Source organism: Anarrhichthys ocellatus, unplaced genomic scaffold, assembly GCF_004355925.1.
Source record: "Anarrhichthys ocellatus isolate YVR2014 unplaced genomic scaffold, GSC_Weel_1.0 scaffold21, whole genome shotgun sequence".
Taxonomy (NCBI): domain Eukaryota; kingdom Metazoa; phylum Chordata; class Actinopteri; order Perciformes; family Anarhichadidae; genus Anarrhichthys; species Anarrhichthys ocellatus.
The window spans coordinates 3,338,189-3,363,324 of NW_022280051.1; the positions used below are offsets into that span (position 1 = coordinate 3,338,189).

The 25,136-nt window shown below is 45.6% G+C and overlaps 1 protein-coding gene across 12 annotated transcripts in view; it reads right to left on the reverse strand.

Annotated features, from left to right (window-relative positions):
- Nucleotides 1-25,136, reverse strand: part of magi2a (membrane associated guanylate kinase, WW and PDZ domain containing 2a) — a 155,307-nt gene that overhangs the window by 24,779 nt on the left and 105,392 nt on the right. For all 12 annotated transcript variants that reach the window (XM_031858855.1, XM_031858854.1, XM_031858851.1 and 9 more), the window contains exons 7-10: nt 15,759-15,816; nt 14,455-14,576; nt 11,906-12,088; nt 6,015-6,698 (exon numbers count right to left, since the gene is read on the reverse strand). In XM_031858855.1, the coding sequence (XP_031714715.1) occupies nt 6,015-6,698; nt 11,906-12,088; nt 14,455-14,576; nt 15,759-15,816 (1,047 nt within the window). The remainder of the gene's footprint in view (nt 1-6,014; nt 6,699-11,905; nt 12,089-14,454; nt 14,577-15,758; nt 15,817-25,136) is intronic.

Sequence of the window (25,136 nt, forward strand, 5' to 3'; positions counted from 1 at the left end):
GCGAAGGGCACAGCGGGCGAAAAAGAGGCAACAGAGCAGTCCTGACCGAACCTGAGCTGACAAAAAGGAGCGGCACTACCAGGCATCACTGACCGAGATGATCCTCAGGGTAGAGTCACTGTTAACTCAGGCGTACCAGACATTTAGTTGGACGTGGGCGTCAGTGTGCCCCACGGCTGATCGTTGAGAAGGGGGCGAGAGACTGAGAGAGAAAGAGAGAGAGATAGGAGCTGTCCATGGTGCTGAAAGCCCTTAGCCTCACTGCCAAGCAGACTTGTCAGCTGGGCTGCAGAGAGCCACTGTACACGAACCCTGTGGTGTCAAACTTGCACTTAGCTTCTACGCTAACAGGTGTCACATCCTCCTGAAAGTGTCACCCCTTTGTGATGCATGCAGGACCAGGAGGGGCAGAACCGCTTGCTTATTCAAGCCGGGTGCAGAGAGGGCGAGAGTCCAAAAATGAATGTGATTGTGTACACCGCCCCCCCCACCCCCCCAACCTCAGCCCTGGCAGGGAACGATGACCGGGATTGGTTGAGGTTGTGCCTCGTGTTTCAATTTCTGCCCCAAAAAACTCCAATTAAAGAGTTCTGAACCGAGAGCCTTTCTGCTTCGATGATGCCAAAACAAACAAAAAAAAAAAAAAAACGACAAAATTGCACACGCATCCAACCATCTGACATGCATAAGGCTACATTTATTCACCCATACAAAAAACGCAGATCACTTTAATTTCAATGAATGAGACTATGATAACACTAGAACAGTGCTTGAATCTTTCAGCCCTTTATGGACGCGTATCTCCCTTTCATGAGGGAGGCTGGCAGCTTCACAGCCACAGCAGAAAACCGATTCTATCCACTTCTATTCAGATGCCCGTCCAATGTTTGTCTGATGTTCTCGAAAACCAGCCTCGTTGAAGCTGTGTGCAAAACAAATTATTTGCAGGGTACACGGTTGAATACGCATGATCTTGAAGCTCAAAACAGCACTATTTATTTCACCGTGCTCATGCAACACTAGGTAATCACTCCGTATCCATTAAAACTCAAATAGGAGTGATTTGTTTAAGAGGCAACCAAGGTTGGCGTTTCTACACCTCCCACACACGGGGAGGAAATGCGGAGCCTAACTTCTGCTTCTGTGATCTCATTTCGATTTGCAATAAGGCTAAACACCATTAGCTTTGTTTAAATCTTTCTATTTCTGACGGGATCTAATCTCAGCATCTCGTCCATCATGCACAAGGCTCGGCTGTCTTCTCGCGGCCGACCGGTTGTGATATCGATCCCTGGCGGCCGCCCCCTCCGGGTTTGGTAGGGACAGAGCTGTAAGTGTGAACATGGCCGACAGTCTGTGGTCTACTGGCAGAGAGCCGAAATCATCACTCTCCTGCTCTCTCCTCCCTTTTCTCTTCCTCTCTTTAGTTTCCAACTATCTTGCACACACACATCCAATGAATCACTGTCTAGTTACACACCGATTCCCTGGGAGGCTGAAGGAGGCTCAGTGAATCAAACCCTCCTTCTTCTTCTCGTCTTTCTCTACAGAGCAGACCTTCACCTCAGGTCCGCATGGTTGTTAGAGCGGCCTCCGGTCATCTGTGTGCACACGACCAATCTCAGGTGAAGGGTCGGACCAGGCAGCTGATTCATAATGTACGATTTACCCATGATAGTACGAGAAAGGGGGAGTTTATGTAAGAGCGCGGGGGCTTGTGTGCAGAAGGCTGCCTTGGGAGGTGTGCGAATAAGAAGAGGAAAGTGTGTGCGTTGGCTTGTCTTGTGTAGGTGTGCGTAAAACCTGTGTGAATCAAACCATGTGGCTCGGCGTTTGTGTGAGTGTGTGGGCGGGCTGCAGCGGGGGAGAACGCAGCCCGTTAGCGGAAAGCTAAATGGACGAGCGTACATGGGAACGAGCTGAAAGTCTCAGCAGCTAATTACAGCCCTGTGTGTCTGCTAGTGTAGCAACGAGGACACAGCCTGTTAATGGTCTAGATAGCCACTAATGAGGCTGTCTGCCATGCACACACACACACACACACACAATAATGACTGGTGATGAGAGACAGCGTGGCCATTTGTTGGGCAAAAACGGCTCAGGAGTCAAACTCAAAATCAAGGGATGACTAAATATCATAACTGTATTATGAGCGGGAGCTTTTCAAGGTGATGGGGCTTAATGGACTGGATGGTTTGATCATAAAAGGCTCAATGTTTGGACAGCAGAGATGCCCCGGTCACGCTTCTGCAGCAGACACACCGACTGCCGATTGTTGATGAGACAAATCTGCCAATAGCGATTGTTTCTTTGTTGGATTTGTTGTGTTATAGCAGCTGATACACAAGGAAAAACTGGTTTCACCACCGTCCCGGAAAATAATTTCAAAGTCAGTGTAAACACTCAAAAATTCTAAATGTTGTTCTTTAACTTTGTTGTTGTCATTTATAGAGGAAAAGAAACGCAATTCAAACAATTAGACAATTGTTGTGTTTTTAGAATCCCCTCTCTAACATCTATCTATTGCTGTGAAAACACTGAATTTGAGAACATTGCATCAGCACTTCTGAGTCTGAGCGCTTGGGCATTTTAACTACTTCCCTAACTGCTACCATTCGCAGCTTCTCTGATGTAATTAGAGTGCTGAAATAATAATCCATTTGTCGACTGATTCGCAAGTAAAAAGAAATGTAAGAGACCGAGTGTCAAGGTTGTGAAAAGCGGCCACTTTTCTGTTTCTTTTGTTGGTGATGATTATATCTGTGTCTCAGAACGACCGCGATGATGAATTGACACTAAAGACATCATGTGCTCTATGCATTGCAATAATAACCCGCTGCTGCTCTTTTTGGGCTGTTTGCTCTGTCCATGACAACATAAAGCTTTGCTGAACGCTGGCTCTCTGTTTTTAATTCTCACTCTAGTTGTACAACGTTTCTCTGCTCCTTTCTCACTTCACTTCTCCTTCCTTTCTGTGTCTTTGTTCATGGACAGACAGAAAAGCTGAACCAAAGACAGGAGGTGTGGGAGAGAGACACCTGTAATTATTGATGAAGCTCAACCTGTGAACCTTCCTCGCCACCCCGGCCATTTGTGATCTCTGATGCTGGACATGGAGTGTGTCGTCTTAGCAACTGCATCATAAAAAAAACATTAGAGTGTTGTTTGTGGGAGTTGTGAGGGCGTAAAATGCTGCCAATCCCTCCTCTACTTTACTGGGTGTATGTGTGTGTGTGTGTGTGTGTGTGTGTGTGTGTGTGTTCTCCCTGAGACCACATGCTAAGAGGTGGCAGCTCTGTCCGCAGCACAAAGAGCTAGTCAAATAAATTCCCTCATGCAGAAATATGCACACTCGCACACTTCTACACTTCGCCAGCTCAACGTGCTCGTTCAAGCCTCCGCTTTAGATTGAGTTTACGGTGAACTGGGCAGTCTCTGGAGTGTGCCGGAGACGAGAGCGTGACGGATATCAGTCGGTGGCCTCTCTCTGCACTACGCTGGCGAGCGTGCACGAGCACTTAACGGCCAGTTCAATTAGATTGCGTGGCCAGCGTCCAGTGGTCTGAAGGAAGGGGCCGAATGGTGGTGTTAAGAGCTGGAACATCATTCCAGCAGCATGGTGACAGCTTTATTACGACGGGTAATAGCTTGGCTAAACGCTCGAAGCTCGCCTGTCTGAGGAAGCTGGGTGGGAAAAGAAAATCAGCTGCTACTCAAACCTTGCAGTGGCTGCTGGGAGTCTGACACAGTATAATATACAGTATTCATGTTGCTGAAAACCCTTGTTGTCATTGTACGTTTCTGCAAAGCACAAGATTTTTGAATGCTGACGTTTCTGAACTTGTGGAAACCCACAATGCAACGTGGTGAACGCTGGGAGAGGACTGGTTAGGTTTAGGCAATAAAACTCCGTGGTTAAGGTTAGAAAACTGTACTTGTAAAGCGCTTTTCTAGTCTTTCCGACCACTCAAAGCGCTTTCACACTACTTGTCATTATTCACCCATTCACACACTGATCGGCAGGGGCGAGGCGCCACCTGCCGATCAGACTGTCCACGTTCATTTGGCTCCTTTTCTTAGCCGTAGTCCTTTCTGCACACGTGAGTGCCATATGCGCCTCGCTGCCGTGAGAGCAGACCGGGTGGCACGGACGGTTTTTCCACCTCTCGCACCCGCAGCTTGTCAAGTCACAGCAAATCAGCACAAACAGATGTGACACTGCGCCCGGCCGTGTTGTTGTGCAGTGGAGCTAAGCCACATCCAGATCCGGAATAATGAGATGAAATATAGCATGTAAATAAGGTTGCCGTTCTCTCCGCGGGCCGACAGGCTGCTTTTTATACGGGAGCGCTCGTTTCGACCTTCCGAAACTCTGCAGCGAGTGATGAACCGGGACAGATGGCGGGAGCGCTTCTCCGTCAGCTTCGTGCGCAGATGGGATACTGTGTGTTTTTATGTTTGAGTGTGAAGAGTGTGTCGACAGACTGGAGATTTTTGAGGTGGTGGCACAAAACATTTGACCTCCCCCATGTGTGTAAGTGTGTTCATATGTCGCCGGATGTCATTTCAGAGGTTCTGGCTGAAATATATTTATTTCCCCCCCTTTTTGGGATAAGAAAACCATCCCTGCTAGAAGCTCACTTCTGTTTCTTGGCTCCCAGCTCACTGGTAGATACATGGGCAGCCTAATAAAGAAATTAATAGTAATGAATCTATTCAGAGAGCGCCGCTGACCTTTGTGGGTGAGTCTCAGTGGTGTCTGTGGCACCAGGCAGTTGGCATTATGATCGGTATGTGACATTACGCAACACAAAGAGGCAGAATACAGAAAATTACAAAGTGGTTTCGCACAAAAGCAAGAGCAGCGTTGGTTTCCCCCAATCCAGTTGGCTCGGCTTCCAGCTCGCACTACGAATGAGCGCGAGTGCTAAAGTTCATGCGTCGTCACTGAGAGGACGCCAAGAAGAACCGGGGACAGGTAAACTCAAAGAGGGGAATCATTCGACAATACTCAACAACAAGGTTTCAGAGACAGATCTGCTCGGTTGATTAAGAGCCGCCATTGCCATTTCTAGATTTAATTAAAATCTAGCGGTTTAATCTTCAACGCCGGAGCTTTTGGCTGTGTCATCGCTGGCAGACGGACAAGCTCAACAATTCAATAAGTGTGCAGGCTCAGTTTGTAGGCAGACCACAGCGTACACGCAACTTTCGTTCCGTCATTGGAACGATGCACACGAAGACGCGACGGTGAAGCTTTCTTCTTTTTCTTTCAGTGTCAAAGGCATCGCCATTAGATGTACGCTGTCTAATGCACGCGGGCGGTTCGGCGGACAGAAAAACCTGTTGATTCTGCAAATCACAACCCTGTGTGTGACTCAACACAGAGTGCAGTGCATAATTATGATTGTCAGAGGGCCACACGTTCTGAAAAACACAAGGCAGAAAGCACTTCAGAGCCATTTGCAGTTTAGCAGCATTATTCTGTGAAAAACGGTGCTACTTTTGACAGGCCTTCATTTTGGGGTTTTTATTCATGGCTCACAAAAAAAAGGGTAAAGTTTGCCATACATTTAAAAGTGACTTTGAAAATAACTCAATGCTGCAAAAGGCATGCACCTCAATGAAAGGATATTTGTTGACCACTCTGGGTTATGGGTCAATGAGCAGAGAGGCATCTACTTAAGTAAAGTGAAGGAATGGCTTTCTCCCGATGTAACAAATGGGAAGGGCACTTGAAAAGAGCTGTGCATCAGCCAGCCATTGTTGAGCACTGCAGGACTGCATGATAGGTTTCTGCAGCCTTTGGAATAGACCTCACACACACACACACACACACACACACACACACACACACACACACACTTGGCTCCAACAGTAAAAGATGACATAGATGAATAGGTGGACAGATATGAAACTAGAAAGGCAAATATGGAGAAGACCCGGAGAGATTGGAGGGCTCGCGTTGAGCCAACAATCCTCCCACCGTCCCTACCTGCAGCCATCGATCTTACCTGTTCCACCCCTCTGAACCACCAGGATGGTCTCTGCTCCCACGGCACACTCCTTGAGGAGCTCCACCACCTGGGTGTGTACGAATCCCTGCACGTGTTGCTTGTTAATCTCCACAATCAGGTCGCCCTCGCACAGGCCTGGGCAGCCCTGAGGCTCCAGCACCTGTTTGACCCGCTGGCCCGTCGCGCTGTCCGCGATGGTGAAGCCGAAACCTTCCCCGCCCTTCACCATGGTCAGGGTCAGCAGTTCCCCCTGGGTGGCCCCCGACGACGCCATGGAGACGCTGTCGGGAGGCGTGGTGCCGGTGGTGGGAGGAAGCGAGCCGTCCAGGTGGGTGTCACCCGGGTGAGGGGTGAGAAGCTGCTGCTGGGCGTTCACCTGGTCCTGGCCGGGGTCTGTGATGAAGCGGGCCGTGCGGGAGAGATAGTCCAGGTAGTTGTCGTAGCCCGTCCGGCCGTTCACCATGATGGGCCGCTGCTCCATGATGCCCAGCGGGGAGAGGATGGTAGTGGTGGTGTTGTTGCTGGTGTTGCCGGCTTCCTCCGGGTCGTAGGGCAAAGGGTAGCCACGGCACAAGACGAGGGTGACGCTTTGGCCGATTGGCACCGACTGGAAGAGTTTGACCACGTCAGCGTGGGTGGTGCCCAGGACACACACGTCGTTGATGTAGACAATGACGTCACCTGGACACATGGAAACATATTGGTCAGGTGTAAAGGCCGGAACACTGAAACTCAAACAGAAGCTACAGAAACCGCAACTTCCTGTGAGTATTTGACAAGCACCAATATGCCACTAGACAGGGATGCCAACAGTGTAATTGTTTAGCATGTCATTGTTTAGCATTTCCCCACAAACCTAAGTCTTGAGTTAACGTCACTAGCTTGATTAAGACCGTTGCTTACAAACTAAAATACATGTGTAAGTCCTACAGGACTTAACATGTGTATGTGTTTTCAGTAGCACATGCATAAAAAGAAGTTGTGATTTATGAAACGTATATCTTTGTAATGGCTGGTTTACTTATTCAAGATAACAATGAGGCGATGCAGAATCAGCTGGTCAGGAACATTGATTTATGCACAAATTTGCTTTTTTCTTGAGTTATAGATAAGGCTTAGTGCGAATTGGATCGCGATGGTTTTTCATTTTTAAAAAGTGGCTCCCCAGAAATAAAGTTTGGGAAACAGATGTTCGAGGAGGACATCATGGCTAGGGGAGATATGATGATGTATAATACGCCCACTTCAGGAGAGCAGCAGTTGCACAAATGCTAACAAATGAATTGCTGTTTAACCTTTTTTTGAAACACAAACGGTTCAAATTTGAACAGCAGCTGCTGTAATATGTACTTAATTATCTTGAAATTAGAATATGCAGAATAAACTCCCGGTCTGAAAGACTAAAAGAAACTCTCAATGAGAAACGGCATTGAGTAACAGATGCTGGTGTTACAGCGAAGGACTGAGGCTGTCTGCAGCTATTCTAGTACTCAATCAGCACCGTCTCTCCTTTGATTTCACTTTCAGCTATAAACAATCTCTCCAGATAAACATTACCACGCATAATGTCTTATCTCCCTTTCAAGTGTAGAATGCTGCTGATGACAAGTGGCTGAAATGTTTGCCTTTTATGGGGCCAAGTGCTTTGATTTGTTCCCCGCAATATACTGCACTGTAGATAAAACCCAGCTGACAATTAACTGCTCCCACACTAAAGCGCTCCACAGGCTTATCTTTGTCTCAACTGGATTACTAAATATAGTGTTTTGTGCTCCGCTGTGCCGGCACCATGCAGGTTTTTTAAAACACTGGGCCAGTGGGAACACAAGGCACGATCCACTTTAAAGTCTGACAAACAGCATTACCCTAGGTTGATTATAAAAACAATTATTTCCTAATTGCAGGTATAATTGTCGTGCTCTTTAGAGAGCGGGTGGCTGCAGAGAGAGTAGGGGAAAAACAAAGACCTTTCATCATTAATAGGGAAGGTGTGTGCTTCAGTGATTGACCCTCACCTTGTTAACCACAAGCTCCATGCTGTCCACTTCCCTTAAAGCGTGAGCAGGAGACGATATCAGCAGTAAAGCAACATGGCAACTCACTGGGGTTTCTTGGATAGACTGTTGAAGTGGAGGCGAGCTGCTGACCCCTCTGAGAGACAACAGCAAGTTAAGATGTCACCGAAATGTTCCCTCATTGTAAACCGTGTTGCCGACAAACGCTTTCCAAGTTTAAACGCTCTGCCGGTATCGACGGAGCGAGCTCCCGCCTCGAGGCAACGTGACGTGAGGGACTTTTTAATTAATCCGGATAAACACGGACGACGTTGGCCTTGAGCACTAGTGTCACAATCAATAGTTTGAGCACACTGGCAGAAAACAAATGCTGGTGCCGTGACCTCGAAGCGCCTTCGCTGAGCACATAGATCTCATTCTTTATGACCGGAGGGAGGGGGGGGGATGCAGGAGACAGGTTTGGCTTTATGTGCCAATGTTTAGTGACATCTGCCTCTGAAACTTCTGTCACCCCCCCCAGGACAATGGAGGTGAATTGAGTTGTATTGGAAAGGACACTATTGTCTCGATAGAGCTGTTGACTTTTTTAACTCAATGCAGTGAGCGCCACGGGTTAAATTAATCTCAATCTAAAACAAAAACTCTGAGTCCATAGATACCACTAGGGCTCAGATTAAAATGACCCTTTATAAACACTTATGCTTACAGGTGAACCGAGACAAAAACACACACTCATGGCCACAAAACAGCCCCCTCTCCATCCCTTATATTATATATATATATATATATAAATATATATATATATATATATATTATAATCCCTCTTGGAGGTCCCTTGTATACTCTAACCCACACTGACCTTGACCGTAAACACCACACTCACTGGGAACAAGGCCCACGTTGCTACTTCATCTTTCAATGTCCCATCCTAGAATATTCCTTATGACACATTCATCTCCGGCTAACGGGGTGTTCAAGAGTCCGTCGACATAACGAGAGGCCTCTGTGGCCTGTGTGTGTGTCTGTGTGTGTCAGGTTAAATGAGGTCCAAAGTGCACCACGGCCGTGTCAGACGTGCAGGCGTGATTAGAATAACTAGTGCAGCGCTCGTTTAAAACGGGCCTTTTCTGAGCAGCTCGGCCCTCCGGTGTCACTGCTTTCTGGAGAGCCGCTCAACAGCTTCACCCTCGACACTGACGCTTCCTGAGCAATACGCCCGCCAAGTGTGAAGTCGATGGGATTAACGGTTGTCGAGAAAAGTACTAATACATGTGTCCCATGGACCTCCGGTCTCTCTTCCTTTATCCGAGTGACGGAGAGCGAGTTGAACCCAGCATCCCGTTTGGCGGTGTAACAGCAAGTAGAGGACCGCTCTCGACACTCTACACAGTGTGAACACAACACACTACTCCTAATTACATCCCGCAGATCTCGAGAGCTCACACTCGACCTTGGGTCCTCAGCAATACGCCCGCCAAGTGTGAGGTTGATTGAATATTCTCGACAACCATTCATCCAAAGGACAGACATGTGGACAGAGAACATTTCAGTTGGATGATAGGAAGATGAAGATAAATGGAAATGTCCGCTAAAGCTTTGGTCAATTTTGACATGCTGAAGCAACATGCACAGGGCTGTAATAAGAGAGATAGTTGCTTTACATGTTTCCTTATAATACTGGGACAACTATCTCAACACTGCAAATTAAAAAACAGTGATGTTTCTTTCTGTACATGTCTTCTACATGGATCATTAAGGATGCTGACTACACTACGACATGAAGCTTTAGCCTCTGTCTTTCAGCGCTATATCATGGAGCATTAAGTGCATATTTAAGGAAATTTAAACTGTAAGTCAGCTGGAAACATTACAAATCCAGGCAACTAACTCGTGGAGCTAACGTTAGCATAATGTGCTAGCAACACCTTGTCGTATTAGCCGAATAAAAGGACCCAATGTCAGTGTGCTTTTCTTTGTCATTCTGAATCAAAATGTGATGTTTGAATCTGACTTTTTAACTCATTTTAGTAACACTACAAAGGTAAGTGAAGTTTGACACAGTTTGACGTGTATCTTATACAAATAGAGCACACGCTGTAGTAACACTGAGTTACAGCAGTTAGACTCTCCAGTTTGAAACATATTGTACCAAACAAACCCACTGAATTTTGTATTAAACTTTGCCTCTGGCATTTGAACTCAGCCTCTCCACTTCAGCTCTGTATTCCACTAAAACATCACAGTTAACATCTCACAAAACACAAAATATCTCGCCTGGACAAAAGTGCGGTCCACCAGTCATAAATCCAATAATCTAAAAAACTTCTACAACAAGAGAACATGAACATGTTTCCCCCCGGTGGTGTAATCACGTGGTGGAGACAGCCAGGAGGGATGATGGAAAAAGAAAGTGGCACAAATTATATATCTGGAATTGTGAATTTCACACCTCTGTAGTCCTGGTTCTACGTCCGTGTGAGCCACTGAGTTACTGTGACCGAGCTAGCTCTGTTACTGCAGAAGTAGGACACAAAGTCTGGGGGGGCTAAGTGGGGGGGGATGGAGGCTGGATGGTGAGATAGAGATGGAGATGAGCTGAAGGGAGGAACGCAGTGGAGAGGAGAGGAGACGGGGGGAAATTCTAAAAGAAAGAGAGAGGAGGGGATGAGAAGACTGACCCTGAAAATGTTTTATAAGCATCATTGTCAGGACAAGCTTACTCATCAAGGGATCTTGTTCTGGGCCGCTGCACCGACACATTTATACAGAAACAGACTTTAATGACTCAATGTTCTGCAAAAAGTCACAACTGAAATCTATTCGAATTCAAAAGCGCTTTGGAGAAGAACACTAGCTTTACTACAGAGCAAACTCCAGAGCAGCTTACTTTATGTGTGATACACGACCACCATAAGCTCCGTGTTGGCTCCAGAGTATACGGATAGAAACATCACAGCATGCTGACAAAACCTGCTAGTTCCATTCGCTCGACCATAAGTACAGCTGCTCCGTCCCAGTGTGTGTTTGTGTGCATATGTGCTGCAGTTCCACCCGCATCATGTGGCCGCAGCCAGGAGTTATGGTGCCCATAAAGTCCCTTTCATGATTAATGAAATGGAAGAACAAAACTCTGCAGTTGGTGCACAGGCATGTGCACACACACACACACACACACACACACACACACACACACACACACACACACACACACACACACGTACACACACACACACACACACACACACACACACACACGTACACACGTACAGAGCTTAAACAAGGCTAGCTTATCAACTTGCACCTGCACACACACACACACACGCACACGCACATGCATACAATGCGTGCGTTATCCATGTGCACTTGTTACCATGTGAAACGCGTACCGTGTTTGTATTCAGGTGTTTGTTTTGAATGTCACTATCTGTCGGCTGCGGAGCGTTTAAAAAAGATGAAATGTGGAAAAAGGTTTGCTGATAAATGGACCAGATACGGGAAACCTCTAAGAAACACACATAATTGTCATGCTGACATCTACGGGATTTCTGTAATTCTCTGGAAATGCTCTACTCGTTATGCATATTTTAACACCTGTGCTATCTAAATGTATGATGTATGATCAAATACATGCCAGTCGTGTTTCAAGAGGAATGTCATATTAAATTAGCGAGGATAAGCTTCTTTTGTGCCTGTCAGGTTCTTGTTTATTGAGCTGCATGCGAAGGTTGTTCATTGACTGTGTGTGCTCTCATGTGGCCCTGTGTTGAGTATTTTACGCTGCCAGGTATCACAGGAGTTCATGGTTGAATGAAAGAAGAGAAATGTGTATTTGTTGGTTTGCGTGAGAGGTTTCCGGCCACGCCTGAGGCTTACCTGTGGCCATCTTTCCGTCAGCTGCGGCAGGCCCATCGGGGATAACGCTCTTGACCTGGAGGAATTCGTCCGGCTCGTCTCCTCCGATTATAGTGAAGCCAAAGCCCATGTTGCTCTTTTGGAGTGATGTGGACAGGAAACTGCCTTTCAGCTGAGTGGGGTCCCGCGTGAACAGCGGCTTCTCTGTAAAGGACACATAAACAAACAAATTAACCGAATACAAACGGCTACCGCTGTGAACGTTTTATAGCAAATGGTGAAAGGACCTCAAAGCTGGTGCAGGGCAGTGCTCACAGGGTGGGGGGGGGCATGGGGAAAGCTTATCCGGTAAGACATGGGTGTAGCTACAGGAAAAACTGGCAGGGTACGATCTTAACTGCGAACTTGGACAGAGGTGGGTCGGTGGTGCTGAAAGATACAGGTGCGGCTACCGTGCAAAGGTACAAATGCAACATCCCTCCTGGTAGACATACTGAACTTATATCCGTTCCTCTCTTCCCATGCTGGGACATAGTGGGCAGAAAGGGTGCAGAGAGCGTCAGTGGTGCAGGTCTTCAGTCCCATCACCAAAGGCTACCCAGGGAGCAGCAGAATTCGGAAAATGACATGCTGTCAATCAGGGTACAGCTCCAAGAGAAGATGGTTGAGAGGGTTAGGGAGGAACTGGGGAGGGGGGGGGGGGGTTGGGGGGGGGGGGGCGCCGTGTGCAGAAATGAGAGGATCTCAGCCAACAAGCTTAGTTACACTCAACCAAGTCTCCCATCTTTTCACCTCGGAGGGAGACGAGGCTGGTGCGCTAGTTGACATCCCTTTGTTTGCCGTCACTGGTCCAGACATCGACTGAGTGATTACACTCTCTGCCTGCTCACGCCGGGCGATTACACGTGTCATGGTAAGCGCTCGTCACTCAAATCCTCAAACTGCCTCAAGCGAAAAAGCTTGCTTTGCGAGCTAGCATGCTTACAGCAAGTCAAACGAGCGCAGGCAGCCATGAGAACGACAGTCAGCCTCCCTTTGCTTCTCTCTTGGTCTACTTACTGATAAAGTGCCACAGGGAGAAGGGGCTACAGACGGGCTGCTCTAGCACCACAGCGCAGGCGGAGGTGGGAAGTGGCTGACACTGCTGCTGGTGGTGGTGGTGGTGGTGGTGTTGGTGGTGGGGGCACATATTCATGCGCCGAGTCAGGACACGCCGGAGCGGGGAGGCGTCGGCGGAGGAGGACGTGGCACACGCGGCGGCCCGGCGGCCCAGGGTTGGCGAGCGGGAGAGGTCGCCGAGGCTGTGGCAGCGCTCGGGCACCGCGCCGACCTGAACTCGGGCGGATCTGGGGAGGGTGGAACAGGGGCTGGCATCCTCCACTGGCAGCCGAAGTTTGGAGTGAAAAAAGAGGAGGAGGGAGGAGGTCGGGAGAGGGAAGACAGAGAGCCTCACTGGAATGTACACAAAGTGTAACCACGGAGACAGGCTCTCGACTCTCGAGCGGCGGACTACTACGTTTCTATGGAAACAAACCTCCACTTCACGAGTCCAGACAGTTTTTATTCTTTCTAGCAGTGCATCCCACTGCTGTGGCTGCTGGAGACTGAGCACTGGAATCAGGTAGCAACAAACCAGCCGTTAAACAAAATAATGAAGTCACGTTTAAACCCACATGCTCGCTGTTCGTATGACAAAGTGTTATCGTCAGTCCCAATAGGATGCTGCTGGTCCTCCGACTGTTTGACGGACGCTCAACAATGAACTCATTGTTGCGTCTTGCTGTCAATCAACGCAAAAATAGCCTTGTTCCTAACGAGCAACATGTGTGCATCAAAAGAGAATCCCGTATTGTTTCATATTGTGCACACTGTAATAATTTAAGACGGTCAATTCATATGAAATGGCTCATTAAAAACATATTCTGGTGGACAGATCGAAATGTTTAAGATTTCTCAAGTATTATACAGTAAATGTTATGAATTCTGATGTGAACATGAACATCTTTAATTCCGGATCCGGCTTGTATGAATTTGCGGTGTTATGTAAACCCATATTTGCACACAAAGCTTCATTCATATAAATAATTCACTGCTGTCATGAATGTGCCCCATTACACATATCAAGTCAGAGAGGTTAGCAACATGGTTTGACTTATTTATGAATTGAAGTTATTTAGCTTGAAAGTTGTTGTTGGTTAATTGCTGTCAGTTACACAATAATAACTCACTGATTTCAGTGAAGTTAGTTTTCCAATTTGTAATAAATACGTGTTGTTAACATGAATATAATTCACCAAAATGTTTTCGACTGCAACTACTTATGTCAAATTCTCTTCATTTTTAAATAGACATGGTTATAATACATTTGAAAATGTGCAATACATCAATATATGAAGCTAATAAGAAACGTTCTGGGGCTGTAAAAAGACGACTGAAACTTAGAAAGGTAATGAAATGACTAAGCTCGACTTAGCTGTATTGACTTAGATATATCCTCTACAAACATACAGACAGAGTATGACTATATTCTCTAATAATGGGAAATGAATGGGGTTCATCCGTGGTCTTACCTCTGTAGATGGTGGGAAGGGGCAGTGAGGACAGACCCTGGCTTTGCATCTGCTGCTGCTGCTGGAGTCTCCTTTTAGCCTCCAGGACTGGGTTCTCAAACTGGGTCCTTCTATTTATATGGCTGTGATGATAAAAAAACAAAAATACCAGAAGAGATTTCAGATTTACATCTCTCTACTGCTGCGTTTAACTTACACCCCCCCCTCTGAGCAGAGATCAGATCTAAAACTCTGGGCACGACAGCAGCTATTGCTGCGATGATTAATTAAACGGTCGGTCCCACAGATTATGTAACAGAGCTGCAGAATGGCCTTGCTGAGTAAAAAAAAAAAAAGAAAAAGAACAAACGACCGACTCTGGGCTTTTCCTCCCGTCTTATGAGCAGAATTATGTGAATCAGAGACTGGGAGGAGACCCACACATGGGACAGTGACTTCCTTAAATGTCCCACGTCGTTCTTAATTTAGTCTGCAACTTGGAAGATGTAGTCAACGACTACAAATAATGTAATTTGCCAGTGTGAAATAATTAGTCATCATTAGATACTTTTCCTCACTCTCTGAGGCTGCATTGTGCTCTCCCTCACACACACACACACACACACACACACACACACACACACACACACACACGCACACACACCCACACAGTCATCCTCCTCTTTATCTTTTAATGAACACCCCAGTATCATGGTGCTAATTACAAAACAGCTTGACTATATTTTTTACATTGTTACATAATTTCAAGGTCTGGCAACTTCTATGATATTTACATGACGACAAAGCGAGACAAGGAGAAGATCTCGAGAGGGGAGTGCACATAAGCACATAAGGCAGTAAGTAGTCAAGTGTCATTTCTTCGGCAAAGTCGAGCCAAATGACTCCCCTGCATGTCTAAAAATAGAGCACGGAGAGCACCCAGCCAAAAGAAATGACACCCCTGAACAGGGAGGGGACGTGCAGTTCAATACAGAGCACACGCTACTGCAGCAGTGGAGACATGCAGAGGCTTTTAAAGAAAGAGACACACTGATCTCTGCTCATGAGCTAAGCTACAGATATAGATGCAGACGAGTGTTTCCGACAGAAGGATCACACGGAAATATGGAGAAGCACACAGAGACGAACAAACTCCCCCCCCTGCAAACAAACATCCAGCCGTCAGAAGGCAGACAGAGGGAGCAGCCGCTTCCTGGCTGCAGAGCCAGTCTGCTGCGATAGGAATATGATTTAACACAGCACCACCGGGCCACATTGAAAAATCAAAAGCAAGCCGTTGCATATTAAAGATGTAGCCGACTTACTCAACATAGTAGCTGCCGTAAATGGGGTCATCGATTTTCTCCCAGCCGTACGGAAGCTCTGTGAAAGAAGAAGAAGAGCACCAGTGAGACGACAATAACGAAGGGGCTTGTTTATTCAATGAACTTGCAACAGAATATTGATCTTACATGAAAACATCTTTGTGGCAGAATTAGTTTACAGCATCGTACATAATTACCAGGGGTTCTGATGGCGCGATAACGTGTTAACTGGAGGGCCGTTATTCACGCCTCTGCATATTCTGAAATCTTATCTTTCATTAAAAAAAAAAAAAAAAGGGATGGCGACAAGACATGAGATAAAAAAACATTTGAATACATATGTTTTCTAAGCAGCTTGTCACATCGATTGATTTAAAAGAGTTGCAAAATAACACCAGACATTGATAGATCTAGTGGCGGAATTTAAATCAGTGAAATATTTATGCGCTGCATGTTTTCTGTGATGTAAATATTGGTTTTTGATGTGAGACCGTTGCAGAGATTAACAGCTTTAAACTAGAACATGCACAAACCCCGAGCTTGTTGAACCTGCACAGTGTCAGCTGGTACACATCTCTATCGGTGGTTAACAGTTAAATAGCACACGGCAGTCAGTTATTGTCAGATGACAGACGGATCAAAGAGCGGAAATGCTGTGAGAAGAATTTGAACGACACATATCAGAGTATGAATGTCAACGCTTCAACTTTGGATTCATCGTTTTAAAAAAGGCAACAGGGAGCTGACATGAAACAAGCCGGATCTATAAGATTCATAGTGACTTATGGTGTACTGCCTTTGAAGGAAGAAGCTGTTCATTAATGAGCACAATTTTGGAAGGGGACATCATTTCTTCAAAAGGTTCCAGTCCACTCAAAGATCACTTCACAATACTACTTTGTGCAGTTTTGGTTCCTTCATGTAGGATCAATGTTTCGTAATCAATTGTCCAAAGTTATAATGTGTTGGTTTCAATTTTAAACGTACCAACAGGACTACGAGTCTGCAGTGGCTCTGTGACACACTAACAATGTTTAGCGTTTAACATTTACTAAACAGTTTAGCCTGTTAGTGTGCTAACATTTGCTATTTCTCTATATCTGTGAACACAAAGTGCTCATGAGGCTGAAGGGAATGACATTAGTTCTGAGCAAACTGATGGAGTGGAAAAGTGTAATGATCACTAAAGTTATTTTAATTTATTCTCTAGGGACCTCAAACATCTGTGGCAGATTTCACAACAATCTACACAATAGTTGTCGATTTCACTCAGAACCACAAATGTCAACTTGTTGGTGACTCCAGAGGAAAAGTCAGGGGATCACTAAGGTCACTAAGGTTCATCCTCTGGGAACCAGGAAACTCTGAACAGAATGTCATGGCAATCCATTCAACAGCTTGTTGAGATATTGTAAGTCTGGACCGATGAATCGACGTCATCAATAAAACAAGTCGCTAACGTGGCTAAAAAGTAGCTGCTCAGAGGCAGTGAATAGCTTTGACTTGGCATTTCCAGAGTGGCCTGCAACTTTTCCAAAGAACTGTATGAAGTGAAGGTCATAGACATTTCTGCTCTCTCAACCTCTTTCAGTGTGTGGACTGTACTGCTGAACATGCTGCCTTTGTTCTCAGTGATCAAAGCTGAACTTCCTCAAGCCGCTCACAGTCGTCAGTCACACTGGACAGGATTTTCAAAGCTGCCCTCTCCTCTTTCCTTCGCCCACAGCTCCCTGAACAAACACGGCTCTTCAAAACACGTCTACAAGGAAGTCCCCCTGTTTGCTTTCCAGGATAAGAGCAATTTGCATTAATAGCATATTCCCAAACGGTGATGTTTTAGCATAATAGTGTGATCATTCGAAAACCAAGATGGGGACACAGCTCCTGCTGGTATAGCATCTAAGCTGAATCTAGCAGCAGAGCTCGGGGACAGCGTGTTCCAGTGCAGCCCAGCTGCGGAGCAGACCGGCTTTGATTAGTGACAATGTGAAGTTAATCAGGATGAGAGCGGAGATGACGGCAGAGAAAATGCTTCCTAACCAGACAGGGAAGCACCGGACGAGCTCAGCCTGTGAGAAACACACACAGACAGCCACACACCGAGGACCCAACATACTCGATGGTCATTGCATACATTCCTTATTACTACCTGGCCTAGTTTAGCGGCGCACACTCCCATCCCTCCCACACATGGCACAAATATCACAACAATGCTGGTGCATTGCTCGTGCACGTGCCATATGCTTCTCTGAAGCCCTTTCCCCATCCCCTCAAAACAAATGATTAAACTTTCAGTAGGACGGACTATTTTGTGCCTGCGCACTCACTAAAAGGCGCATACACACACACACACACACACACACACACACACACACACACACACACACGTGGATGTGAGTGATATAACAGCGTGCTGCGAGCAGGTTGACAGCACACGGGAATACCTCCTGTGAACATTCCTTAGCCCCATCTCCACTCATTAAATATGAAAGAGAGTGTTTCATGTTCTCACCTTTACTGGGCACCACACACACACATTACGTTACTTACTTAACATGAGCACACACTTACCCTCCCCATCATTTTGCATATGCACACACACACACACACACACACAAATGTGGGAGATCAAAGGGTTGTCGTGCATTTCAGCAGTCTTCCTGTGAAAAGCTTTTTCCATTAAAATGTCCACAAGAAGAGCAGCAGGAAGCCAGAGATGTCTCCGCTTTCAGGAGAAGGGAAGACAGACTCGACAAACGAAGCTCCTCTAAACACCCCAAAAAACATTACACCGTCTTACGTTCCATTAGTTTGGCTCGCTCATTCCAGTTACGAGGGTGTTGTACTCATCGTGTGAAATGCTGAAATCTGGGAACGCAGCTATTAAGAAACACAAGTGATCAGACAGATTGTAAACAAGACAACCAGTTGATCTGAACCGGTAGGTGGGGTCGGTGTCACTCTGCCAGGGGAGTCGGTCAAATCTCCACTCTTAGAATTTGCGAACATTGTTTAATAATAAATGTCTAATATCTTTCTAATACGTGCATCATGTTGTTCTTTCACATAACTCAGACGATAGAAGTAGAAACAAATAGGCTCAAATCATTCAAAGGGACAAACATGTAATCTTTTAAAGGGGTCATTGGCTGAAAAAAAGTTGAGAAACTTTGATCGAAATCTGCGTTGCTTATCTCAATACACTCTCAGGGTTCTGCTGCTGCAGCTTTACTTGGTCTGGTGTGTAGTAGCTAATGTTAGCAGACATTACTGAGCCTGATCACGAGCTTTATGTCTCTTCTCCACTGCTACTGTTGCTCTTTAGAATGTAATGCCATAAATGATCCTGTAGTTCTTACTCGTGGCCACAGTGGCCACTATTCCGCAGACTGCCTTTCATGTGGTGTCATTGCAGCAGAGACTCACATGAACACGTACACACCACGACATGCTGTTGCTTCCACTGAGCGGTGTGCCGATAAACGCTGAACTTGTGTGGATTGTCTCTTTGCTTCCCTGTCTCTTGTTTGGCTCCGCTGAGTGTCGTCTATAACCTCTCTGTCAGCAGCCTGCGATGGAGAGCTAACTCGGGACAAGGAGAGTGTGTGTGTGTGTGTCTGCCACAGAAAGCCAGCACTGCTTATCACCGCCATGCTGCATGCGTCCACGGAGGAAATGTCAAGCCGGTGTGAAATTTCCAGGTCGGAAAATGATGGAGCCCCGAAGCGAGCGGAATAATGTTTGCAATCTCAAGTCATGCCACAACATCCATCCTGCAGTCACAGGTGGAGGGCCATTTACTGCCAGCAGGAGGCATCCTGGCATCTTCCCCACATTTTCTCTCCCCCAGCGCCACTCAATGATATCTCTCCTCTTCACCTTATTTCCCCTCCGTCTCCATCGCTACTTCTTCCTTCCTCAAGTATCCTCTCATCCCTCACGTGGTCTCACAGTAAGAGCCGGCCTTTTGGAAGTTTCATGCTCACAAGCTCGTGCATTTTTTATTCAGTTTTTTTTTTTTTTTTGTTTGGGGGCAAACCACACAGCCCGCAGACACTGCAGTGATTTACTCGTGTCCTGTTGCCTTTCGTTCTTTTCATCCATCCGAACCCAATCATTTTCAGTGATTCAAGCCTTTTGAGGTCACCAAAGAAAATATGAAAGTCCTTTTTTTTTTCTACCGGATGCTGAACTGTTCCGGTCACCTTTGAATTCAAGCAGCGAGTTTACTGTGAAAAACACATCACAACCGATTAATTAAAGTGTGGGCGGGTCCATATGAGCAAAACATTCACTGGCTAAGGTGTGATGTTTAGGGAACACTGATTTGAGAACACACATTTGGCAGCACACACCAAAGACATATAAAACATAAATGTGTTAGGACGTTTATACGTTTACAACATATAAACGTCCTAACACATTTATTAGTGGGCTGTTGTTTTCAGCGGTGGTTCACACTCACCTACTGCAGAGCCCTTTCTTTGCAAGCACAATCAAACCTCAATTATCTAAACCTCAAACTGAAGTCTCTGAAATGCCACCACAGACAAAGAACATGTGCCAAAGCTCCAACACTGGCCATAATTATCCCAGTCTCCTTCCTCAAATGTCACTGAAATCACAGATTCAGATTTTATGGTAGAATAACTATGATTTTGATATCTCATAACATGAAATGAACACTCGTTGGCTGCTTCTTCTTTGATCAAACCTTAGTCAAATGTATTCAAATATTTTAAATTTCCAAACCTTTTTGGGCTACAGAGGTCTGGTGAGCTCACTTCTCCAAATAATGCCAGCAGACCCCATGAGCAAAATGAGGTATCACATGCAGGCACTATTTGTTTCTATAGCAGAGACAGAACCTGCTGCCCGCTTGCCCAACAGAACATTAATACACCCAGACCACCTGTGAATTCAATTCCCACCATGTTCAAGGTGATATATAGCGGTGTTTGCAGAAAAATGAAGCCATTTATTTTAAGATTAGCCAGGGTTGCAGGTCCACCTTGAAGATCAGCAGAAATGTTCCTGTTGGAAAACCTCAGCTAACCTTCTGGGGCTCGAAACAACCCCGTCTGTACAAAAAGCAAACATGGCAGAGTGCTTGATGACGCTCTCTTTGAATCTTCTATCCTTTTATTCCCATCACTGGTATTTGTCTTCTCAGGAACCACTGAAATGACTGATTGTGACTCAAATATGATATTTTTAGTAGACTTGAAAATGCTGATGAACAGAAGTAAATATTTCCTCGGCCAGTAGAAGCTGTGATTTATAAACTCGGCTATCTCCTCAGCCAACAAGAGGACCATTTTCCCACATATGTGCAGATATTCACTCTCCTGCCTGTCACAATCAAAAGCACAATCAACAAAGCGGGGGGGAGTGGAGTGAAGAATAGATGGTTGTTTAAGGGACAGAGGCTGGAGCAGCACACACACACGATGAGCCTTTTTATGTCACCTGAAGGCCACCGTAGTTCTCCCGACGTGCTTGGAAAGAGAGGGGTGAGCAGAGGGGTATTTAGTTGGCTGCAATCTGCCACCTCACCAGTAGACGTCACTAAATCCCACACACTGCTCCTTTAAGGTGTCTTTACGCTGCAGTAACGGTGATCTGACATTGTCGCACTAAGATCTTGGTCATGATTGGCATCAGACTGTAGGATAAAAATATGATCAGAATTTAGAAATGGGTCGTCCATTGGACACCATAGAAAGAATTGGCCGTCGATTGATTTAAACACGATTCATGACTGTTGACTTTCGCATTTTGTCGTGGGACAATACAACATAACACAGGGGCAGGCAGACATTGTATAGCCACATACCTTAAATATCTATCTATTAGGCCCGTGCAATGAAGCTACTGCACGCATGCTCAGCACTCGCATATGTTACGACTTTAACTACATAATCAACATGCCAAGGCTCCCTGAGGACAAGTGCACAAGCTAATAGATGTCAGATAATCATATATCTGTTTCCAGTGTGATAAAACTATACAGGCCGGGACAGGGTGTGACACGGATTGATGCACTGAGAGATACCCTCATATTTTCACATCAGAAGCCACCGGGGGAAAAGGCTCATGGTTCAAGTCTTTCAGAAGATCATTAACAAACCAATACATCTCCACCGTGACAGCAAAAGTCAATGCAACAGCCACGGCACTGACAACAAATCAGTTAATTGCGTCACTTGCTGGCAACAGTGTTCTCTTCGCGGTGTGTTGTGCTCCATTTCAATGAGCTTCAGTTTTTTTTCCCTGTTAAAAAAAGCACCTGCGCTGCGGAGAAATGCATGTCCTTACGTTCCCTCTACCGCTCGGTCCCACTGGTCCCCGTCTCAGAGCGAGCAGACAATAGCTGAGCTCCAGAATGAAAATGAGAAAAAAAAGATAGAAGAAGCTGAATTCACAAGATTCTAGCTTATCAGGACATTACGGGGACAGAAGGAGACGTACTGAACTGTGACCTGGCACTTATTCTCTCCTCTTTTGCCTCCAAAGTTCTGGTGTACTTGGGGAGCTCTACGTGAAAAAAAACAGACAACAACTTACAGCTGCACACAAAAACACACATACTTTCTCCTCTTCTGCTTTCCATCTGCACTATTGCTCTACTGAACCCGCTCACTGTCCCTGTGGAGTCAGGGGTGGAGCAGAGAAAGTGCTTTCTTTGTGAGACCCTTTTGTTCAGTCTTAAATTATGTAAAGTAGCTTCTTTTATAACGGCTTCCTGGATGCTGTCGATTAGACTAGATTATGTATTAAGCTGAATTGGATTCAACACATTTCAAACTCAATTAGAGTCAAAACAGACAAATACTTTAAAAAAGAGAAATATTGGATGGTGTTAAAAGCAACTACATGATTCTGCCTTGCTTTAAATTGCTGAAGTCAAATGGTCTTGCAACATACTGATCGGAAATATAATTTGAGCATAATCAAATTCTAACGAAATTGCATTAAATTAGGTAGACAGGTTGGAAATTTGGATGAAATCTTCTCACAATGCAGTAATTCTATAACCGTTGAAAGAATCACTTGATTAGTAAATTGACAGAAAACTAATCTGCAACAAGTTTGATAATCAAGTACATCTTTAAGACAAATTATAATCAAGGTTTCTGCTTTGTTCAACGTGAAATTTTTTTTTTTTACAATAGCCAAATGAACATTTTCGGGTTTTGGACACGTTTGAATGTGTGCTGTGGGAGAATATAAAGAACATCTTCGGATATAACCTGTGATACATGTATCTGGAAATTGGTTATAAATAAAATAACCAGATGGGAATTAGCACTGCTGTGCAGTATATTTTAAAGCTACTAAGAGGAACTTTCAAATTGGGTTGATTGTGGCGGCCCCTGTGGAGAAAACCGGTAGTGTTTCTGAGCACCAGATTCCCTTTAGAAAGTCCCTCATTTTACCTGCCCCGCTCAGGCCTGGTTCTGCTTCTCCCGTGCCTCCATTGCATCCACAGGACCACGAGGAATCACTATTTGTGCTTTCAATGTGTAATGTGAAGTTGTAATGATTCACTGTTCCTTTTTACGGGGCTTAAACACTCAAACGAAAAAGTACTTCACTTAAAGGAAATGAAAAACAAACCAACCCAACAATGCATCAGTCCGTCGTCTCATCACTTTCTGACTTCCCCACCCTATATGTGGGACTCGGCACAGAGCACATTAATCCCTATTGAAGTTGTAAATCCTTAATACAGTTCACAAATATATAAGATATAGTTTTATTTAAAAGAAGGCTCAGCAACTTCCCAAAAACAGCTGGGCTCTGTAGTTCATAGCAAACATTACTCAAACGAGAGTAAACAGCGTGTTTGTCTTGGACTATTTTTATACTGTGGATTAATACATGTTTGGTGCTCGGGTATTTGGAATATTTTTGGCAGCAGGACGGTGTATGTGGGATCAAAATAAACTGATGTGCCAACGTTAATGGTCATGAAGGAACATGTCACCCTGTGCATGTGCATGAGTTTCAATAGTGGGAAATCTGTGGGATACGCTACAGTATATCAAGGTTTGGCAACACAAGTAATACACGTTCGGATCAATTCATATTTGTATAGAATGAAAAAGATGGTCGACATTGTCCTTGAACTGGAACGCAGCCAGAAAGACCTAGAAAGTCATACATCTTGATATTACGATAACCAAATCCCACACAACACGGAATCTTATATCAAGATCTTGATATCATGTTGATTTATTACCAAGCTCAACTTAGTATATCAGTTGGCTTGGATGCAGATTAAAACATCCATTGCTGCTGAACCACACACACACCGACAGCTAATTCAGCATGCACGCGTCCCACACACAGACACACACACACACAACTGCCACACAGTCTTTTTGAATCCTCCTTCCAATCTCCAGGCCTCAGGCATGCTCTGTTGGGGATGTTCTCAAAATACACCCATCAATCACTTTGCAGACAGCTTCGCCTGGCCCTCCCCGCTACTCCTCGCGCCTGCTGCAGGAGTCTCAAGGTGAAGGAGGGCGCTGCGTCTCTCCGTCTATAATCACTCACCTGTAGGACTGCGCGCGCACACACACACACACACACACACCGTGGAAAGAGTGTGTTCTTGCATTCAGTGTCCCCTAAAAAAAAAACTTCCTGCATCCCCCCCCCCCCCCTCCCCAAAAAGATCACAAAAGGTTCCACTGAGCTGGCTAAAAGTACAACTGAGCGAACAGGAGAGGTGACATTTCCAAAACTGGAGCCTTGCAGCGTCCACGTGGACATCACGTGATGAAGTATCGGTGGAACACACACACAGAGGGCGACTTTTTTTAACTGAGAAAAAGAAAATAGAGTAAAAACACAGGCCCTGCTTTATGTGGAGAGAGGACAAGATGGGAGAGTGAGCCCAACGCCAGCCTGAGAGAGACCAGAATAACTTCTGCCTGTGAAGCTCCTCACATGACCAGAATGTAATTACACATCCAGGTTTGGTGCTGTCTGTTTTCATACGAGTGAAGTCTGCTGGGACACAGGCAGACAGAAGACAAAGGACGCTGTAATACGATTAAAATCCTTCAAACCTGAACATCATCAAAGTTGGAATCCCTCTATGTGACTACGTTTACTCATATACTGTACACCCGGTGCTGTGTGTGCTTAGCGCTTATTTCCAGATGTCGTCTGATGAAACATGCTGAAATAGTGACGAAAAAACATCTTGGAGTTTTGTCTGATTTTAATTCACTTATCAGGGGGTTCTCGCTACCTGCTTTGGCATACCTGAGATGAAAAACAGTGAAGCAACAACGGGCACGCTCGAGTTTTTCTCAGCCAACAAATATTTGGCAGGCCGGGGGGGGGGGGGGGGGGGGGGGA